This window comes from Serinus canaria, chromosome 1A (genome assembly GCF_022539315.1).
Source record: "Serinus canaria isolate serCan28SL12 chromosome 1A, serCan2020, whole genome shotgun sequence".
Taxonomy (NCBI): domain Eukaryota; kingdom Metazoa; phylum Chordata; class Aves; order Passeriformes; family Fringillidae; genus Serinus; species Serinus canaria.
In genome coordinates, this window is record NC_066314.1 from 51,839,624 (window position 1) to 51,858,300 (window position 18,677).

The 18,677-nt window shown below is 41.6% G+C and overlaps 1 protein-coding gene across 1 annotated transcript; it reads left to right on the top strand.

The window, feature by feature from the left end:
* Positions 1 to 3,303: 3,303 nt before the first annotated feature.
* Positions 3,304 to 17,667, top strand: LOC103813205 (BPI fold-containing family C protein). The gene is given in 15 exon segments (XM_050969916.1): positions 3,304 to 3,370; positions 4,022 to 4,133; positions 4,259 to 4,387; positions 5,166 to 5,281; positions 5,284 to 5,320; positions 6,084 to 6,147; positions 6,996 to 7,056; positions 7,996 to 8,087; positions 10,248 to 10,301; positions 11,894 to 12,064; positions 12,572 to 12,639; positions 13,920 to 13,962; positions 14,769 to 14,832; positions 15,612 to 15,688; positions 17,312 to 17,667. Coding segments are annotated over 15 exon segments (1,197 nt in total). The 3' UTR covers positions 17,354 to 17,667.
* Positions 17,668 to 18,677: the final 1,010 nt, after the last annotated feature.

Sequence of the window (18,677 nt, forward strand, 5' to 3'; positions counted from 1 at the left end):
CTACAAATCTCAGTGAATTGTCATGTAATTATAGAATATCATCTAGTTCAGACACTGGCTCAAAACAGGACTAATTAGATGAGGTTACTGAGCATGGTGTCCAGTCAAGTCTTGAACCCCTCCAAGGATGAAGATTCCATAATCTCTCAGGACAATCTGTTTCATTATTTAACTACCTTTAGAGTAAATACTTTTTGTAGTATCTAATCAGTATTTCCCATGTTCCAGTATGTTCTGTGGCCTTTTGTACTTTCACTACACACTTCCCAGAAGAGTCTGGCTCCATTTTCTCTGTAGTCTCTTTGCAAAATTTGACAACAAAATGGCCTTTCAAGTCCTCTCTTCTCCAGGGTGAGCAACCTCATCTCTCAGACTCTCCTTGTAGTTCATGTTCTTCAGCCCCCTTGGTCGCACCTGCTGGTGCAGGCCAGAGAAGTCTTACTAGTAAAAGTGGCCTTTTCTATGTCTTTTGTTACTGGTCTCCCATCCTACTGAGCAATAAGCCCACATTCATCTTCTGCTGTCAATGTTCTTACAGAAACCTTTCCTGTTGTCCTTCAGCTCCAACTGAACTATGGCTTTCCTGATTTCATTCCTATGTGTGCAAACAAAATGTCTGTCTTCTTTCCAAGTAGCTGATCTCAGTTTCCATGTTCTACATGCTTCTTTTTTGTTTTTAGGTTCACTCAGGAGCTACATGCTCTCCATGTTGGCTTTCTGCCGTAGTTGCTGAACCATCTGAACATTCTAATAGCAGTTCTTATGCTCAGGCAAAGGCAGCTGCCCTTGAAGATAAGCCAGCTCTTCTGGGCCTCTGCTCTCCAGGGCGACTTCCCACAGATCCTGCCAAGCAGGTCTCATCTGAAGTCTGTGGTTGTTATTCTGTTCTTTATCTTGTTGCTTCTCCCAGGATCTGACACCTGACAGTCTCATGCTCCCAGCAGCCAAGGCTGTCCTTGGCCTCTGTATCTTACAGAAGTTGTTCTTTGTAAGCTCTTCAAGGGTATCAATCTTCAAATAATTCCATACCTCTAATATTTGTAAGATGGAAGCTGTATTTTTTCTTTTATCAGTGTCAACAGAGACATTCAACCAGGAGACATTAAAAGTGTTTGGAAAGGAAAGCTGGTCTACAAAAGTCACACTACAGAAAGTTCAGTTCAGGATAGAAATGTGGCTTGCGTAGTTTGAGCTGAATCAGTTTATTTATCCAGCTGTCTGATAGAATACTAAAAAAAAGGCATCCTGAAACTCATATCAGGGCTTCCAATTCTTTGTGTTCTTTGGTAGGTGAAGAGTGACTAGAAAAAGAATGGAAGAAGAACTCCAAAGAAATGGAGATTTTTAATTAGATTGGTGTCCCTCACTGATATCAGAAAATGCATAGAGGTTTATGGAACTGAGGGTGTGAGTTATATTCATCGTCAGTTGCCAGAGATACGAATAATGAAATTATTATGCATGTGACTCCCTGTGGTGGATGTTAAATCTGTGTGAAGTATGAGCATTTGTTGACTGACTGACAAGTGTCTCTACCTTTTCTATTCATGGCTTGCACAATGAAGTGACTCAGATTGTCCAGCAAAGTGCCCCATGCCTGGGCGCATTTGCTTGGTACTTGCAAGCTAATTGATTAGATCACCTCCTTGACAAGCCAAGTAGTAACTGGTCAGCTGAAATACTGGTTAACTGGATGAGAAAACAGAAGAAATGGAAAATATTGACTGCAAGGACTTGATACTATATATTTGTACCAGATATATACACTGTAGTCTTCGTGTGCATTTATATATATGTATGTGTTATAATATAAATACTATATTGTTTATGGTTTCCTGTATCCTGAGCAATTTCAGACAGATGGTACTTGTTTTCCATCTGTTTTTCATACCAATGGCACATTAATTTACTTATTTTACAGTACAAACATGGCTATGAATATCTGTCTTGTGGAAATACTGGAATTCTCACTGGGGTTTCCTCCTCATCTGAAAAACCTGTGCTGAAACCATCTGCCACAAAGGCAGCATGTGACCCCAAACTCTGCATTCTGGCACCTGAGCACCCCCAGCCAACAGTTTGCATTGTCCTCTCCTTATCCCTAAATGAAATTTAATAGATTTTACCTGGGAGGCCCAAAATAGCTTGGGATGTGGTTATCAGAGGCCACTCCCTGTGTAATACCGCTGAAAGTGATAGCAGTTGGCTCTCTTCAAGCCCACAGTCTTTCCTTTAAATGATGGGCTCATGGCTGCAGAAGATTTTCCCTGCAACATCTTCAGCCCTGTGGTCTGCTACAGCAAAGGTCTTGTCTTCAGCCTTCAGGTATGGAAACAAATACATGGTGACTACTTTTTGTCAAGGAGTGGCTTTGTTGGGAAGTGACAGATGTAGCTAAATCTGGTTAAATTTTGAGATTTTAAATTTTGAGAACTATACATATGCCAAAAACACATTTCCTTCCAGTCCTTTGTTTTTGTTCTACATATGAAGTGTGTTTCTTTCATCTCTCAATATCTGTCAGTTAAAATTTAAAAAGAAAATACTAGTTCTACTAAAAGGCAAAGGTATTCTGCAGGATTGCTTGAAATTGTCAAAAAATTAAGTCAATATTCTCTCACAATTTTGGAGATTGTTTATATTGTGATCATGACTGAAAATATTCTAGTGGTTTGAGGTATATTCTTACCTCTGGTAACGAAGCAACTAGTGAAATATGCAGCAATTTCAAAACAATTTTTTCAAGTATTAGGGAAGAGGCAATTGTCTGCCTATAGATGGTTTAATTCCAGCTCTTCAATAGCTCTGTGGTAACTAAAGAAATTTTATCTGTAAAAGTAATGCCAGAAAGGACCCTCTCCTCTATTTTCAGCTGTTTATATTCCAGTGCAGTAGCTGGAAATGAGGAAAACCATAATAACGTGACCTGTTTGCCAGGTCAGTCCCAGATGACAAATAACTCCTTAGACGGCTGTTCCCAGCCCTGGGGGGGAAAACAAAAACTTTCTCTGATTTTGCTCAGTTTTGTTTAAAAATTCACTATCAGGGTGGCTTCTCTCACTCTCACTTCTCTCTCTCTCTCAGCATGAAAGCAAGACCTTCTGAATTTCACACTAAATGCAGTCTGTGATTTATACAGATATCTCTATCTTGGTTTAAATCTTGTCACAGAAGCCCCTGGGATGGGCATTGGCTTCACTCACTCACCAGCCCTGTGGTGAATCCTGTAGAGCCACTAAATTACAGCCTAAAAGTTTAGTGTTGGTCCAGAGGGATGTATCCCAAGCATTTTCCCCAGTCTCTATGGCAGTGAGTAGGCTGACTTTTCTCCTCTACCCCACGGAGCTCACTTTTTGTAAGTCTGTGGAGAGTGAGTCTTCTCTGCCAGGGTTGCTGGGCTTTCCACATTCTTCATTCTGGAGGGAAAGCTGGTGTCCAGGGTAGGGGAGAAGGTAATAAAACCACCAAATGACACAGCATGAATTTCTGCTATCATTATAAATACTTACTACCAGGTCCTGTAAAAAATGAGGAAGATGCTGAAGATTTGCTGTTTTCTCCTCCTCTTAAGTTTGCTCAGTGGGCAACTGAGTGCCAGTCCAGGACTCAAAGTGAGGATCACCCAGAAGGGGCTGGAGTATGGTATGTGTGATATTCTCATCAAGAGCTGCTAGTGGCATTGCCTTGAATAATGATATGACAAAGGAAAGATTGCAGTGGGAGTCAATGACCCCGTGGCAGGCTATAAAGAAAAGTTGCAGAGCACAATAGAGCAAAGTCAGTAAGCTGCTTGACAGCATTGTACCTCATATCAAGGTTCATCTGACCTCAGATATTGAACCAGTCAGTTCAGCTCTTGCCATGACTAGGAGTGAGACCTGAAATAGCACTGCCATGTCTCAAGTGAGATACCAACTTCTTGCGGATTCTGTGTCCATCACATTTCCTAAACCAGAAATACATACCTCTAAACTCGCAGGCACTATCAAAGGCAACTCAACTGATCATTGTTTTCTTGTAGCCAAGGAGGTTGGGCTGGAAATCCTGAAGCAGAGTATAGAGAAAGAGCATTTCCCTGATTTGACTGGCCATGAGAAATTTTGGCTTGGTAATGTCAAATACAACATCTCAAGGTAAGTATTCTTTCTGGGGGCAAATTGAGTTTGACTGAAATTTGAATCTTGTTTTGTGTTCATTTTGACTTATTAAATCCATTTTTCAAAAATATTTTCTCTCCTTTTTCTTTCTTATGCTCTAGGATACATGTTACTGCTGTTGAATTACCCAGTGCTTCCATCTCCCTCCTACCAGGGTCTGGGATAAAACTGGTGATTGGAAATGCTTCTCTAACCATTGATATGAACTGGAACATAAGGACCTGGATGTTGTATGTACAGCTTTGCATGTTCTGGGTTTTCTTTCTTGATGGATAATACAAAAATGCAAATTTTACTTTATTTTTGTGACCCCTTCATTGTAAAGGGGCTCTTTATTAGCTGACCGCAGTAACCCAGGAGCACAGACTGGTGTTTCTGACAGGTCTGCTGGTGGGAGACAGCCCCTGCGCCCTCAGACATCAGCACTGATAAAGAGCCATGGCTGAAAAGCACTGCTGCAAATAGCACAGGACTGCTGCTCTAGCTGAATGCTGTCATTGTCCAGCCTGCCAGCTAATGACACTTTTAGAAAAACTGTAGTGTGGTGGATCACAGTCCGGTATGATAAACCCTTATAGTGCAGTCACACTATTAGAAACCCTCTGTTATGCCACCAAGAGATACAGTTCAAAAGCTGGAGGAAAATGGATGAGCAAATGGCAATATCCTTAGAGCAGTCTCCACACCTTCCTGGTCCCAGGCTGTTTCAGAGGAAAGAAATCCCTCTTCCCCACATTACCTGTATTGCTAAACTGACTGAATTACAGGAGTCTCTGATCTGCACTTCTGCCAGGGATAGCAGGGCTGCATGCAGGGGGAAGGAACCTGGGAGCTGGGTGGAGTGACACAGAAGGAGTCACAGTACCCTCACTGGCAAGCACCCAACACAGGCAAGCAGAGCAGAGTTGTGGCAGTGACCAGGACCACGCACGGGTCCACATAACCAGGCAATTCCATACTGAAGAGGTGGGGGTTTTTTCAGTTTTTATTTATTTTCACTTGCTGCAGCAAAGACAGTGGAAGAGGCACAGTGCACATTTCAAAAGTGTTTGTCACTGCAATCTTTTCAATACCCCTGGATAATGCATGCCCTACGTCAATAGCCCTCACCAGCTGCCGGACAACTCCGGTGATGTAGATATCAAGCTGAATGGGAAAACTGGGTAAGTGGAAGAGATCTGTATAAACACTCTCACAAAATAACTGTCAGTGAATGGCACAGAGACAACTTTACAAATTAGGGCACACAGAACTGCTTTTAGGCATCATAAGGCACCACAGGTGAGAACTGGGGCCCCAATACAGCATTAAAATGGCCAACATTGATATTTGTCCTTTGATATTTGTCCTTCTACACACAGTAGAAGATAAAGATGAAATCAACCAATCCCTTGTGCTTCTTCAGCACTTTCAAACTTCTTCTCTAATCTTCAACTCGAGGTAGAAGTTATGAGTTTGTACTATGCTTCACTCCTGCTCACAGTGCTATCAAAATTGAACAGAACCAGACTATCTATTAACCTTCTGGATACAGCCCCATGAAACAGTATATCGTTATTTTCTTGTATTTCTCTCACTGTCTGAATACCACTCTTGTCACCTGTTTGGGGGGTTGTTTTTGTTTGTTTATTTTTACTTGTTTTGGAAGTTCCTAGTGCAGAGATTATTTTGTACATATAAGATTGTGGTCTTCTGAAGAAATCCATTTTTTAATAAATATTAATTAACCCAGGCTGAGATGCATAGTGCTGAAATTATCATCTTTTAAATGGCAGCTCTCTGACAGTTTTTACATTTCAAAAAGCTCTCATTTCTACTAGAATATCACACTAAGAGGCCATTAAATTCATGTTTTGCAGATGTACCTGATTTCCTCTCAGTGACCATAGTACTTGACCCATTAATTGCCTTCTTCCTTCCCTATAGCTTCCTGCCTAACTTCTTTATCAAGTATCTGAAGAAGCCCATTCACAGGAGCTTGGTCACTAATGTAAGCCTTTCACGTTGTGTAGGGGAGGGTGTAAGGAGGATAGCATTCACAAGTCAGTGCTGTGAACTTGGCAAAGGAAGAATTAGAAAAATAATCCTATAATAGTCGTATTCTGGTCTGATCAGCACAGTCATCATTTTGCCAGCCAGAAATTATTCCAGGTAAAGTGACAGGTTCATAGCCAAGATACTGACACAGCTATGTTCAATCACAGTAGCAATAGAGATGGAAAATGTAGTTATTTTTCCATTCCAATGCAGAATAAGTCCCTGCCTGTGTACCTACAGGCATCCTGGGGCTTGGATAATTTTTATGCTTGGCAGACAAAACATATACTGGGCAACTCATAGAGAAATTATAGTATATCAACTGATAGTATGACATTTCAACTTCAGTGTAGCAAAGGGGTGAGTAGTTCTGGTGACAGCCTGCCCAGGGCCACTGAGAGGAAACAGAGCTTGAGATGGCTGTCATTATGTCCAGGGATTTACAGTTGGACTCGCTGATCTTAAGGGTCTTTTCCAATCTAAATGATTCCACAATTCTGAGATCTCTCTTGTGACACCAGTATGATGTCTTCGCACTATTTAAGGCTGTGGTTTTGTCACCCCCACCAGGCTGCCTCTGGAAACGTCCCTCTTTTTTGTAGGTCTGACATACATGCACTTGCACTGCACCAAGCAGAAACCTTGGGGATCCAATTAGGTGAAGAGAAGCCAGATTAGGTGTTTTGATAAACAAATGCTGCAATGTGTGTCATGCAGCAGAAAGATCTGCTAGCACACATGTAAGCGGTGCTTATACATCCATGCTAATCAAGCCATAACTTGAGTGTGCTTTTATTGTAGTCGTGTCCCAATATCAGAGCTGGGGTCCAGTTGATAGATGGAGACCTCCGATCACCGAATGGTGAGTCATCAGTGATACCTTTTCCTTCTGTTTTCTCTCTTCTGATCAGTGAAATTCTGCCCCTTCCTTAACAGCAGCTGCTTAGCAATGCCTCCAGGAGTGGTATCAGTCCCTCTGCTCCATCTGCTCCCTTGCATACAGAACCACAGTTAACTAAAGGCTGGGCTACTTGAGCAAGAAATATGTGTTTCTAAGAGCCAAGGACTTGGTAGCAATTCTCAACTTGCAAGTGTGGCAATGTGCACTTCTGTTGTGAGACATGCCACTTAGAGGCCACACAGTACTGCCAAGGCAGTTTTCCTTTACTAGTCCTCCTGGACACAAAGCACTTTACAAGCTGAAGCCTGTTCTCCTAGCCTGACTGGAAATTAAATTTTACTTGCCTATTTATCAGACTTGCCAGAGACAAAATGAAAAAGCTCCTTTGCAAAAACCTTCTGACTTGAGCCACTTTGGGTTAGATTTGCAGGCATTTAAGACAGCCGAAGTGTTGGTCAGACACCATGTGCAAAACACAAGCATCTAAGCAGATCAGGCACCCTCCCTCTGGGAAAGTACTTGCAAGTTACAAGTACTTGGGATGCTCTTAAAACTGCTTGACAATAAATCCCAAAACTTCCTTATGCCCTGAGGCACTGATATGGCCATCTCCTTTTTTGGGTTAGACCAAACTTACTTTCCACAATGAGAAAACAATAGACAGATTAGAGAAGGCGCTTTACAGAAAGTCTCAGTAGAAACATCAAATCTGAGGTCAGAATGCGTATTAGGAGGTGCCTGGTTGTGTTTTTCCCTGCTCTCTGGAACAATTTGTGTCATTCTCTTTCAGAAACTGACTTAGTTTTAGGTATCCATAAAATTATGTAATTGTAATTATGAAGACATAAAATTATTTCTATGTTTTTGTAATATTCTGTGTCTTATCTACTACTCTTACAGCTGTAATGCAGATTGATGATTTGGCTGAAGTGGACTACTCCTTAAGTGGCTTGCCAGCAGTATTCCAACCATTCATTGACCTGGACTCAAAGGTAGCTGCCTGTAGTGCTGTTTGCCTTCATTGCTGTGGGTTCCATTATTCTATGAGACACTTTTAAGATGACCATGATTGTTATTCTGAACATAAAGGCTCACCATCTGAGAAGACATACATTTCAAAGCATTATTGCTTTTGTTACAGTAATAATTTGTAACAATCGTGTTGTACAATGAAGTATTTAAAAGCCACATCCTTTTCTTTAAACTGCAGTTGGGCTGGTTGTAAAAAATAGACTGCAGTTAAAGAATAATCAAGATAGAAGAAAAGAGAAAGGGAAAGGAAAGAAAAAAGTTATTAAACCTCATCTATCTCTCACTGGTGATTAATAGCTGGGACTTCATTGTTCAGTCAGTCAGGGTAATATTTCTATACGTGGGACTAACTCAGTGTGTCTGCTGTCAAATGAGAGAGGAGAAGAAAAAGCAAGACTATCAGAGCAAGATTTAAGCCCCTAACTTCTTGAATGGGAAGGCAGAAGACCCTTTCAAAAGCATGGAACCTCAAGGAATGCTGCTGAGTCTGTAGAAAAAAAGTTTATTTCAAATTAAGGAAAAAGTCTCCTTATGTACTGAAACTAAAATCTGACTAGTTCCTGATTCTAAAATGACTTCATTGTCATTCTGTATAAGGCGATTTGATTGAGGGTAGTTATTATTATAGGATCTTAATCCTTAATTAAGTTTGAGCTGCCTTGTGCTTGGTGCTCTACAAAGGCCGAATGAAAAGACAGTCTTGTCACAAATATTCTGCAAATTAAGTATTAAAAAAAGGACAACAGGGAAATAGGAGAGGGGGAAACAAAAAGGAACAAAAAGTTAGCATCTGCTTGTGTGGTAGACACTTGTCTCTGCAGCTTCTGTCAAACTCTTCTGAATATTGCAGCAGCTGGATTTTAAGCAGGGACTTGAATTAGACTAAAGATGTAAAATCATGGCTGTTCCAAGAGCTACTCTTCCACATAAGTGGGGAAATATACAGCGACTGGTAAACCAGCAAGTGAGGAATGAATGGAGAGGTCACCTACTATGACCATCTTGTAAGCATTTTGATGTCCTTAAAAGACAACAAGAACTTTAGAGCTAGATGAGAAAATAAAGACAAAATACATTTGAGATGAAACAGAACTAATAAAATGGACATAAAAAACTTTCAACTTTAAATGTCTTCATTGCTTTCAATCAGTTTACTGATTTACTTTTTACTTATTTATATACCAAATGAAGAGCCAGGGCAAAGTCAAAGAAAGTAGGATTCTGGTTTTTTTATCTCTGACACAATAACTTTTAGGGCATAGTCTTCCCAGCTGGAAACTACACTGACTCTCCCTACATGGCAGCTTCCTTCACAATCCCAGACCAAAGTGACTCCATGCTGTATCTTGCCTTCTCTGAGTATTTCTTTCAGACCTCCTCATTTGCTTACTACACCGCAGGGGCCTTCAACATGACCATTGCAGAGGAGGTGAGCAGGACACACAGGAATGGGGTCAGAGTGGCTCAGTTAGGGCTTTGACCTGATGTTAGTATGTGGCTCTATAAAGCTCTCAGTTGGTCTGTAGAGCCCTGAGACAGATTATAAATACCAGGGTTTTGTTACTCTCTTCTACTTACACTCTATATAGATGCCTCAGGCCACAGCCAGGCATGCCGAGTTCTACTGAGCCAAGAACCAAATACTGCCAACGTTGTTACAAAAAATAAAGGGTTTGTAGACCTGAGGCACAGACTTCTCTAACAGGGACAAGGGATCAGCTCTTGAGAATTTTGCAGCCTCAGTGGCTGCTTTCTAAGGGATATTCTTAGAATGAAAGTACTACAGGGGCCTTGTAAGCAAACATATGTCAAAGCACAGCATCTGTGGCTTGAAGGCTGCCTGACTTGGCTAACCCGACTGCAGGAGGTTCAGTAAGTTCCAAAACCTATAGACTGCAGCCCAAATTATAATGACATTAAGAATTTGCTTTCTGAGGGATTATTTTGGCATGTATTATTGCAAAGCTGCTTTAAGTATACCAAGTCTCTTAGAGATATTTCTGAGAGGAACAAATCAAAGATTAATTTAAATGACTGTAATAATGCATTTAGAAAAAAGCTGACCATGAATGTCAAATCTGGTAACTCATTTGTGTTCTCTGTTTTATTTTTTCCTTCAGACCTGCAGCTATTTTAATATAAACACAGAGATATTTAGCAGTATCATCCCTGAGGTGAGTATCATTACATTTACAAAATCCCAGGGAAGCCACCCAGTGTGGGTGTCAAGACACCTCACTACTGGTGTATCCCAAAGGCTTATAGAGCCAGCAGGGCTCCTGCACTGTAGAAGCAGGCACACTGCGCCTTGTAACAGCAGAGCAGATGGGCCTTGTCACTTCCCACCCCATGATGAGTTGAATGTCTTGCACTGTTACCAAACATAATCTTGGCCCATAACCTTGCACATCAATCTTTTCTCTGGGCCCCATGCCCAAGCCACAGCTGTTCCTACCTAAAACCAGCTCCATGCAGGAAAAAGCTTCCAGTCATCAGTCCTGCTTTGAGAGACATCCAAGAGTAGTCTCAGCTCAGAAAAAACGCCTTTCTCCTCCCCGAACCTGCATAATTCTCTTTACTTTGCTGCTGGCCTGTGACTGATGAACAGAAAACCCAGGAAGAGACCATGTGCAGGAAAATGAGCTAACAGATGGACAGGAAACATTACATCCTATGGAAGAGACAAGGCAGATGCACAGGATTTCCATTTATTTTAGGTGAAGGAGATGAATATAACAAGATAGAGAATATGAGTATGTGTCACTCATGCGCCGGGGTCGGGGCAGGAACAGGCAAGAGGCAGAACTGTAGCAAAGGCAAAGAAAGCTATATTCAAGAGTGATACAATATATTCTATTCTGTTGGCTAACTAACAAAAGCATCTTTCTCACACACTGTCCTTGAGAGGAACAGAAAAATAAAGTAGAAAAACAGCACCTGCAAATTGTTTATAGTCAACAGTTATCACATCTTTCTAGCTCCCTAAAACTTCTCATAAGCCGCTGTGAGAAACACTTGCTGTTTCTCTCTCCCTGTCCCATGGCATCCACAAGTATGCATGTTTTCCACCAGGCTTCTGAGACAGGATGAGAAACCAGAAATGAGCAGAAGAACCCTAGGCTATAAATGCCGAGGATGGGTGAAATCAGACTAATAGTTCAAAGTACTTCACATTCTTGTTTGCTTCCCAGATGTTATTAAGTTCCTTCCTCAGAAATATAAGAATTCTCCAAAGGTAGGCATGTATGATGTTCTCCATAAAATGCCACAAGCATTGATGAAAATATTCCACCCCCTCTGTTTTGAATATTGAACTTTGTGAGCCTATTCACTCTTTAGGCAATGAACAGAGTGAGGCTCCTCTGAGAACAGTCCAGAGGAGGAACCCATCTCCTGAGATGGGTGAATTTCAAAGTGAATTACTCCTGACCTCTTTCATTGTGTGACTAAATACTGCATTCAGGGTCCATTTATCTCCTCTGTTCACAAGCAAGTATTCAATTTCTCTTGAAATAATATGGAAAAATTTGTATTCCTCAAGTGGAAGGAACTTTTCACTGCGTTCCTGAGTGGCCAATACTGTTAATTTAGCACCACAGAAAACCTTTATTTCCTGCTTACCTGAAAGAATCTTATGTTAACAGCTGTCCTTAACCTCATCATAAGGAAATACTTAAAAATTATTGCTTCAAAAGTGAGAAAATGCAGTATTCTGATCCATTCAATGAGAAAAATGTTTTTCTTTTTTTGTCTTTGAATCTTACAGGTAGCTAAATATTCAGTTACACCCTACCCAGTGATGTTGAAGCTAATGCCTACTGAAATCCCTATCATCAGCTTACAGCAGAATTCCTTCATGGTAGAGATTCAGGGCTCTGTGGAGGTGTTGGCCATTCTGCCAGACTCAACCACCCAGTCTCTGTTCACACTGAACATAGTAAGTACAACAAACAAGGTGACATTTAACTCAGGGTTAAATATGTTTGTTCCTTCCTTCTTTTAAAACTCTGTACAAGAAACAAAGACAATGCCAGATTTCTAGTACTTTAACATGCAGATTCCCTTTAGTTACAGGTGTAGGCATGACCTCAACTAACCTATAGGACATTTCTGTCCTACAGATGGACAAAAAACATCTAGTGCCTCTGATTAAGCAAGGTTTTGTTCTCTGGAATGACAGTTCTGCAAGTGTGAGTCATGCCTCTTGGCATCTTGTTCATGGCTTTGATTAATGACATCTCACTACCCCTATTTCAGCTCTTGTCAGTGCCATTCAAATAAACAGACATTTACTGTGTGCAGTCTTGCAATGAGAAAGCTGCATTTACCTAAAACAGCTTCCATGCCTAACTGAAAAGATGGTATTTATGTAGTTGTGGCTAATTCACAGGAAGAGACCTGGGGTTTTTTATGTCTGGTAATCCATGGTTTCTTTATTCTGCAGGCAGCCAACACCAGTATTTCGCTGAATATTTTTAATCAGAAATTCATGGGCTCGCTATGTTTGAACAGGTAATCCAACCTGGGATGAAAAAGATTTCCTTTGGAAAACAATGTTAGCAATCCCAACATTAGTAGTTTAGACATATGATCAGATAACTGTAAATATCTTTTGCTGGTAAATTCACCTGCATTAGATTCTCTTAATCTGGCAGCACTTACACAGTTTAGAGAAGGCAGGAAGCTTTTCTCTGACAAATGCAATGGCCCCAAGGGCCTTCCCACCAGTGGACTGCTGCAGGGAAGTGGTCTCACTAGACTTTCCTTCTTTTTATATCTACTGTCCCCTCTGAGTTAGATAAACTAAGTATGCAGGGCAGTTTTGATGACAATAAATCATTTGAGAGTTTCCCTCAACACTTTCCGGCTGGCAAGATGTCATGGCTTTCTAGACAACCTGTGCCAGTAAAGAATGTCTGAGCAGTCCAGGGCACAGTAAAGAACCTGGGCCCCTGCAGGTCCCCTATGCACATATTCTTGTAGCAGACATTCACCAACTGAAGTCCTGCAACTTGGAAGATTCAGAAAGCTGGAAACCAGAGGCTAGGCCATTTATACCTCTAACATGTCACATTTCATGGAGAAGAAGCTCCGTATATCAGGACCTCACAACTGGGAATTGGCACTCCAATTTCATAAAAGTCCCTAAGAAAGACATGGGGTTAAGAACATGCAGAGTTCATCAGGGCAGAGGGATGTTAGGAATTTAAGGAGGATGGTGCTGTTAGCATTTTCTGCAGTAATTTTCAAAGAGGAAAGTCAGGAGCATGCTGGAAGCTGGCCTTGAGAACTCAGATACTGGTGCTGAGGAAACTCAGAAATCTTTTGTTGAATACAAGAGTAACTTAGGGAATAAGGATTTCAATTTGAAAACAGAGGCAGTAGCAACAAAACCAGCAGCAGCAGCACCACCACACAATGAACAGATCCTTCCTGGCAAGACTCACATGAAATCATTATGCAGATGTACCAAAATCTTTGGAAAATACCTGACACCCTACAAGTCCTTGGTAAAAATCAATTGTCAGTAGGATTTCCAGAACAGCACAGAGGGAGAAGCACACTCAAATTGCTGGCTGCAGCGCTCCTAGCACACTCTTGCATGGATGCTCAGCAATGCTCCAAGAAAGCCACGTCTTTCTCTATGTAGCAGTACGCAGTGTGTGAAAGTGCTTAAAAAAAAAATCTCTGTTCACATGCTTCTTAAGGCATGGAGCTCTACAGCATGATTAGAACATGATTAGAATTTATCCTTTCTCAGTGACTCATCTTCTTTCACTTCCTTTCCTCAGGATTCAGTTCTCCCTAGCCCACTCCAATGTTGGCTCTTTTGAGGTGAGTGGGTAGTTGAAGCATATAGGAAATGCAAACTAAGAATATCAGTGATATCAAGGCTAAAGATTAAGCAGCTAAATTTTATCAGTATTTCTAAATCATTTGGCTTCATTCCCAAGTGGCTCTCTTCCTGTCTTCTGGCAGCCACATCTCTGTTCTGGACTTAAACTCTTTGGGGCAAGCTAGTGCTGTGCAAATGAGACATTCTGTAGTTGCCCCGGTTGCAATAGGAAGAGATCTCTCAAATGGTCAGGGTGAAACAGAGCAGAGCTGACCTGTAGCAGCAGAGCAGAGCGCCATCCAATGGTCACAAGGATGGCTGAGGCACAAGGGCTCCGTGGGTGCTCATCAAGGTGCTCAGAATTCTGGCAAGGAGGGGGAGTCAAGATATTTCCCTCAGGTGCCTGAAATAGTGCAGTTGCAGACTTGCAGGGGAAAACCCTGCCCCCACAAGAGTAATTTCATTTTCAGTATAATCAATCAGTTCCGAGTAGCTGAGGAGAAAGGATTAAAATTGTTCAGGTCCTGCTTTGCTATTGGTGATAAACTATCTCACAAATAAAGCAAATAGACTGTTTTAAATTAAAATGTTGGCCAAGCATAATGAAATGCATTTGCATTTTGCATCTCACTTCCTTTGCATCATTCCAAGACCTTAAAATCCGAAGTTCACTTGAGCTTATGACTCTTTAAAGCCAAAAGAGAACTGGAAGCTAAGAGCCTACTAACTCCACCTAGGATTAGGGCATGACAGCTCTAGCACTATCAGGAAATGATGGTTAACTCAGTTTTCTTCTCTGTGGCAGGTCTTGCTTCTGGAGAACATCCTATCTTACATTTTACAGACTGAAGTAATTCCATCAGCTAATGGTAAGGCTGTATTTCAAAGCATCAACTAAAAAGCTTCCATCTGAATGGGTTATTCTAGGAACTTCTACTGACCTTCTGATTAAGTAGTCAGCTCCCATTAACTTGGAGCAGAAAATGACCATCAGCCAGTAAGCAGTGGAAGGCAAAGATTGTAGGGGTGTAAGTGCTCCCTCTCACTCTTCTGCAAAAAGGCAAAAATTACTAGGAAAGTAAAAATTCATCTGCCTTCATCTCAGTCTAGGTGGTCCTGATGCATCAGGGAGAAAAGCAAAATCTCTCTCATCTGCACACCTGCCTGAGGCCACTATATGAATGTATTGTGAAATGTATTCCTTTTATTAGACCAGAACAGAACTTTTGCCTCTCATAAATCTTATTTAAGGCTCTGGAGGGAGATACAGCTTTGTGTCAGCCCTCTATACTGGGATGAACATCACCTTCTTTAGCTAATGGATACAAATGGGAACAGATCCTAATGATGGTAGAGCTGTATTAATAATCCCTCAGGGATCATTAGGGACAAATCACTCTGTATGTAATGTGTTGAACATGAAATCCTTGGTTTGGCTACAACACTCTGCCAAGAGAGAAGCATTTGTAGTTCTTTTTTCCCATTGCTAAATGAGCATCTTAGCAACCTCCCAGGCTTGCTTATGAAGACTAAGAGTCTAATTGTTATAAATGACCTACAAGTCTTTGGATAAATAGTCTTGTTGAAGGGCAGGTGTTTATTATCTTTCTAATGCATACCTAAATCATCGTTTGTCTCTTTTTTTAAGCTAAACTGTCAAAGGGATTCCCTCTTCCCAATCTGGCCAATGTTACCTTGACAAGACCTCACATTACAATTGTACAGGTGAGATTTTGATACTTATGAAAGATTTTCCTGTATGAAAGGTTTATCTCTCTTTTTACTTTTTTTTCCTAGGCATTTATTCACTTTCTATAGTGCCAGAAATTTACTGTGTTTGAGCTACTTAACTAGTGAAAATGGGTTTAAAATGAGGTCTCTAATAATGGTAAAATTCGATTAGAAACAAATGTATCTTTCTTTGAGAGGAAAAGTTAGAACTAATTATATAACTATGAAGTGATCAAATGTACAACTTTTTCAGCCTTGTGAGTTGGAATTCAGTGTAAAAACGGGCTTGATATATTGTTCAAGTTTGGCCAATCACATCAAATTGGAGTTATTGCTATCTCACAGTCTTATCGAATACTTGGAATATGAGATGGAGGAGAATTCAATTTTGTGCACCTAGGCAGCCTGGATTTTGTTAATAATTGGTGATAATGACCGAGGCTAGTAGCCAAAAGTAGCTAGTGAGCTCTCAGAAAATATTTTCTGCCTTCTGGTTATCCTTCTCCAAAAACTAGCCCTTAGTCTGAGCATACAGAATATTGCTAGGTAACCAGTCAGTACAAGGGCATTGCTGACAAATGAATGCCCAGAAAATTAGTAAGCCTTCTGCATTTCTCCACTTGTTTAACAACTTCTCAAAGTTATTTTCAGGTTTTTTGAAGTTTTTCTTTGCAGAGACTTTTAAATCTTTGTTAGTGGTTAAGCACAAAACACAGCTCAGGAAAGGAAATGCAAAGGTTGTTTTTAATTGTTCTTTGCCTCCCACATAGCTGGTTCCTTACAAAATATAATTGCTCAGAGACCTCTTTCACTGGCACTCACTGCCAACAGTCTTATAGACTAATTGTGAATGAATGATTTTAGTGATTCTGTGGTGCCCATTCCCCCCTCACGTTCTCTATCCAGTCTCCTCATCAGTAACAAGGAATGAGAGAAAACGCAGAATTGCTATGCCCTACCAAAGTGAATGAGATTCCCATTTAAAGGCTAGAGTTTAGGCTCTAGTTCTAGAGTTTCCACTTCTAGTCCCAGTCTGATGGCTATGGTCAACAGGAAGAAAAACAATTCTTACTTTTCATAGACAGGCTGGATGGTGCTTTGAGCTACCTGATGTAGTGGAAGGTGTCCCTGCCCATGGCAGGGGGTTGGAACTGAGTGGTCTTTAAGGTCACTTCCAGCCCGACCCATTCTGTGATTCTGGGACTGGGATGAACTGCTCTCTGCAGGCTCATTGCTCTGTATGTGCTGAAAGTGGGGGAAGCTTTACGGACAAGTTTGATTTAAATGGCTAATTCTTGAGTGGTGCAAATTAGATAATCCCTTGTGATGTTTGCCTAATGGCCTCAAGGCTCAGATGAACCTTCCTGAGTAGGCTGTATGCTCTTTAGATTCCCTTCTGTCACTAACATGGTGCAAAGGGATTGCATCCAGGGAAAGATGGAGCCCTTTGCAAAGTTCAAAGGACAGAGTTGAATGAAACTTGTTACTTCCAAGGCTCAGCTATTCTCAGTAGATTTTTGGACCTTAAATACCAGGATCAATTTGAAATTAAGAAACCCCAAAATAACATGTTCATTTTACTTCATAGTATGTCCGTGACTGTTCTTCTCCCCGCAGGGATATGTGTTGATTTCAACTGATGTCCACGACAAACACTAAAGGAGAAGAGAGACCACCTGTTAAGCATGAACTTCAAATCAAGTCAATAATGTGACTCTGAAGACTAGACACTGTCCAATTCTGCTGAAATGTTTAGCTTGAGCTCTGACAGCCTCCATTCTGGCTGGGGGCAAGAGGGGGTGCTGGGAATCATAAAAAGCTGATTGAATGGTTAGCTGGTGTAATGCTGGTAACAAGCAGACCCAAGGGAATATATGTAACGCATGCTTGACATTTATTTATTCTATAGTTTAACTGATGCAAAAATGTTTTTAAGATTAATGACTCTTTTGAAATACACTTTTGTCCATACACTTCCAGAAGGACGCTGCAATCTCTTAAAACTAGGAAAAGTACATTGTCAAAATGCTGCAAGGGCAGATACAGCTGCTAATATGTTTCTACTCTAACAACCTTAAACACTTCCCTTCTGCACACCATGCATGAAGTAGGGAGTGAGCCCTCTCCAGAACTGTGGAACAGTCAGACTGGGAACTGTCCCAGTTACAAAGGGAACTAAAATCTTTGCAGTGTCTTAACATAAATCTTAATATGCAGAACAGGACCTGAGCCAGTGGCACTACTACTCTTCATTTCTCCAGGTGACTCTTCAAATCTGTGTGCCTGTCATGTGCCCTCTTTAGTGCTGTTCAGCCAGGTTAGACACATTTAACTCCTTCAGTGTTTCTGGGTAAGTCCTCTAAATCTAATTCTCTGACATCTTTGTCTGAATTGAAGATTAGATATTTTTCTTACTTCGTTTGTGTATCTTACCCTCTTTCTTTCTCCTTTTTTTCCAGTACTTTATTAGTGTGCAAATGTGAACACAGTTCTGCAGAGGGCCATGCTTACCCTGCAACGCGTAGGTGCTTGTGCTTTGGCCAAACCTGGACGGGAAGCCAGCTCCGGCCTCCCAAACACCTGTTCTCCTCACGCTGGGAAACAATCGGCGATGGGGTGCAGGCACCTTTTGCCGGTCCGGAGCTGAGCGAGCCCTGCTGCAGGGCGGTACCTAAATACCCCAAAGGTACTCTGCTTCGGGGCTCAGCACGCACAGGCACTTGAAAATAACACTTGTAAGTGGGGTTTTCCCACACAAACTAGCCCAGAAGCCGTACGTGGTGTGAGGGAGGAGGCAGCCAGGTAAAACGCAGCCCCCTGCACACCCTCTCACACCCCGGCCCGCGGGTACTCGGTGCCAGCCGCGGGCTGCCCCAGCATCGTGGGAGACGGGCCTGGCATGGGCTTCGCTGGGGGCGGGCCAGCCCTCGGCACGGGCGAGGGACGGACGGACGGACGGAGGCGGCAGGAGGCAGGGCTGAGG